Consider the following 2,677-nt stretch of genomic DNA (forward strand, 5'->3'; position numbering starts at 1 on the left):
TTGTAAACATATAACATGCACGAAAAGATATATAACACAATGAAGGAAAGGGAAAAAGCGAAAAAGCAGAATATGAGCACTTTCAGTAATAGATGTGAGTACTGATTCTGTGTCTAGTGACCCAAGAAGGGATTACTTAGATGCTAACTAGTAACTGTGAATTACATTTAAGATTTTTGTGGGAATTTAAAAAATATTTTTATTTTATTTCTGAAGCATTTGACTTCTTACTTCTTCTTACTGGTGTCTCAATAGTTATTTTTTTCCTGTAACAAGATGCCTCACCTCTTCTTTTCCCAGTGTGCACCTGTGATCCTCGCACCTCAGTGGACACCAGCTGCACTGCGTCGGGTCACTGCCACTGCCTGCCTAATTACAGTGGAGCAGCGTGTGACCAGTGCACTCCTGGTTACTACGGTTACCCAAGTTGCACGCGTGAGTCACCGAACACCTTAAACTCTTGTTAACTCAGTATCAAGCAAAATAAAAGATACTTCACTTATGAACCTTTGGGTTCACATTGGTGGACAGAATAATAGGAACACCTCATATGATAAATAACTTACACTTACTATATGTGGAATTTTCATTGATGAACAGCGTCCTGCTATGCCATGAACTACTACAAAGAACTGCTACAAACTACTAATTTTTTCTATTTTTGTTATTGCCACTCTTCATTCTAACCCCAACCGGCCCGTCAGACACCGCCTACCAAGAGCCTGGGTCTGACCAAGGTTTCTGCCTAAAAGGAAGTTTTTCCTCGCCACTGTCGCACTGTTGCTTGCTCTGGAGGAGACTACTAGAACTGTTGGGTCCTTGTAAATTCTGGAGTGTGGTCTATCTGTAAAGTGTCTTGAGATAACTCTTGTTATGAATTGATACTATAAATAAAATTGAATTGAATTGAATTGAATAGTGCATACATAACCAAACAAACAGACACATGTATTAAACATTAATATGAAGTAACAAAAAATACAGAAACAAATATATACGGACAAAATAATGTGCAAATAATATATAGTATCTATCAATATCAATATCAATCAACGCATGAGACAAATTAATAATAGAGCTTTTACAATTCCTAATTTTGCTGTACCATTAATTAATGAATTAGTGTGATTGAACATATATTTGTCCCTTTTAGTTAAATTAAAAAATATTTATTAATGTATTACTTTTATAAACAAATTTAAGTTTTGAATGAATTCCAGAATACATCTTTTGGTTATAAATCCCTGTCATGTGACCCAGATAATAAAATATCACAAATACACAGTCTATGAACTAACCGCCTCTTATTTATCATAAAGACATGTTTTCTCACTGTATTACCCCCCCTTGTCAATTTTGTGGGTATGAACATGTATAGGGTCGAGTGCCAACAGCTGTTAAATTAAATAACAAGAAAATACAATATTCACTTATATAACTATATTTTGGCATATCTAAACTAAATCAACAATGACCAGTCACATGCCTTCGCTAATGTTGGCAATTAAACAAAGAAACCACGATTATGTAAAAACATTACTGACAATTAGACAATAATGTAATAATAATAATAAGTGGGGTTGGTGATGTGTTTGTTGCAGCCTGTCAGTGCTCTGCACAGGGCTCCCGCTACACCAGCTGTGACCAGGGGACGGGGCAGTGTGTGTGTCTGCCCAACGTGCAGGGGCTGCGGTGCAACAGCTGTGCACATGGCGCATACGGCTTCCCCAACTGCCAAGGTAATAAAAACACACACGCACACACACGCATGTGTTCTCTTGTCTGCTTAACATAAAGGAAGTGAGGTGTGACAGCTGCAGTAAATGTAACCCTTGCTATGCCAGACCCTCCTCCAGCGTGCTTTGTCTGGCTGCTCCTCACAGCATTCTGGGAAGGGAGAAAACAGGTTCTGGTTTATTGGCATTTCTTTAAACCAATCACAATCACCGTGGGCGGGGCGCCAACACAGAGACAGAGGACAGGGACAGAGGTTAGAACGCCAACACAGAGACATAGGACGGGGACTGAGGTTAGTACGCAATCACAGAGACAGAGGAAGGGGATGGAGTTGAGAAAGCCATCACAGAGACAGAGGAAGGGGATGAAGGTTAGAACGCCAACACAGAGACAGAGGAAGGGGACGGAGGTTAGAACGCCATCACAGAGACAGAGGACGGGGACGGAGGTTAGAAAGCCAACACAGAGACAGAGGAAGGGGATGGAGGTTAGAGCGTCATCACAGAGACAGAGGACGGGGACGGAGGTTAGAACGGCAACACAGCGACAGAGGACGGGGACGGAGGTTAGAACACCAACACAGAGACAGAGGACGGGGACGGACATCTGGCCTAAATGAGTGAAACCGGCGGCCAGCAAGTGGAACATCAAGGATGTAGACAAATTTGACTCAAACCTGAATGCACACCCTCACAGGAATGTTAGAGAGAATTTGAATTTGAGAGTTGGTTAAAAAAATACTAAAACATGATGGCAGTTCTCCATCCATGTATTTTGTATGTATATGCAGCTACATAGTTCTGAGAGGTTATATATATAACCCTTTCTGGCCATAATGGGATTGGTAATACCACAAGCGGCACAGAAAGCTGGACCCTTTGCCGCCGGTGCAGGAGCCGCAGCTGAAGGCTTCTTGTGACGTTCAGGAAGTTGTTTTGGC

At 41.4% G+C, this 2,677-nt stretch overlaps 1 protein-coding gene across 4 annotated transcripts in view; it reads left to right on the forward strand.

Annotated features, from left to right (window-relative positions):
- LOC116669984 (laminin subunit alpha-5) overlaps positions 1 to 2,677 on the forward strand; it is a gene marked incomplete at its 5' end in the record, with an annotated part of 69,536 nt that overhangs the window by 13,085 nt on the left and 53,774 nt on the right. For all 4 annotated transcript variants that reach the window (XM_032500152.1, XM_032500155.1, XM_032500153.1 and 1 more), the window contains 2 exon segments: positions 301 to 435; positions 1,602 to 1,739. In XM_032500152.1, the coding sequence (XP_032356043.1) occupies positions 301 to 435; positions 1,602 to 1,739 (273 nt within the window).

Source organism: Etheostoma spectabile, chromosome 20 (genome assembly GCF_008692095.1).
Source record: "Etheostoma spectabile isolate EspeVRDwgs_2016 chromosome 20, UIUC_Espe_1.0, whole genome shotgun sequence".
Lineage (NCBI taxonomy): Eukaryota > Metazoa > Chordata > Actinopteri > Perciformes > Percidae > Etheostoma > Etheostoma spectabile.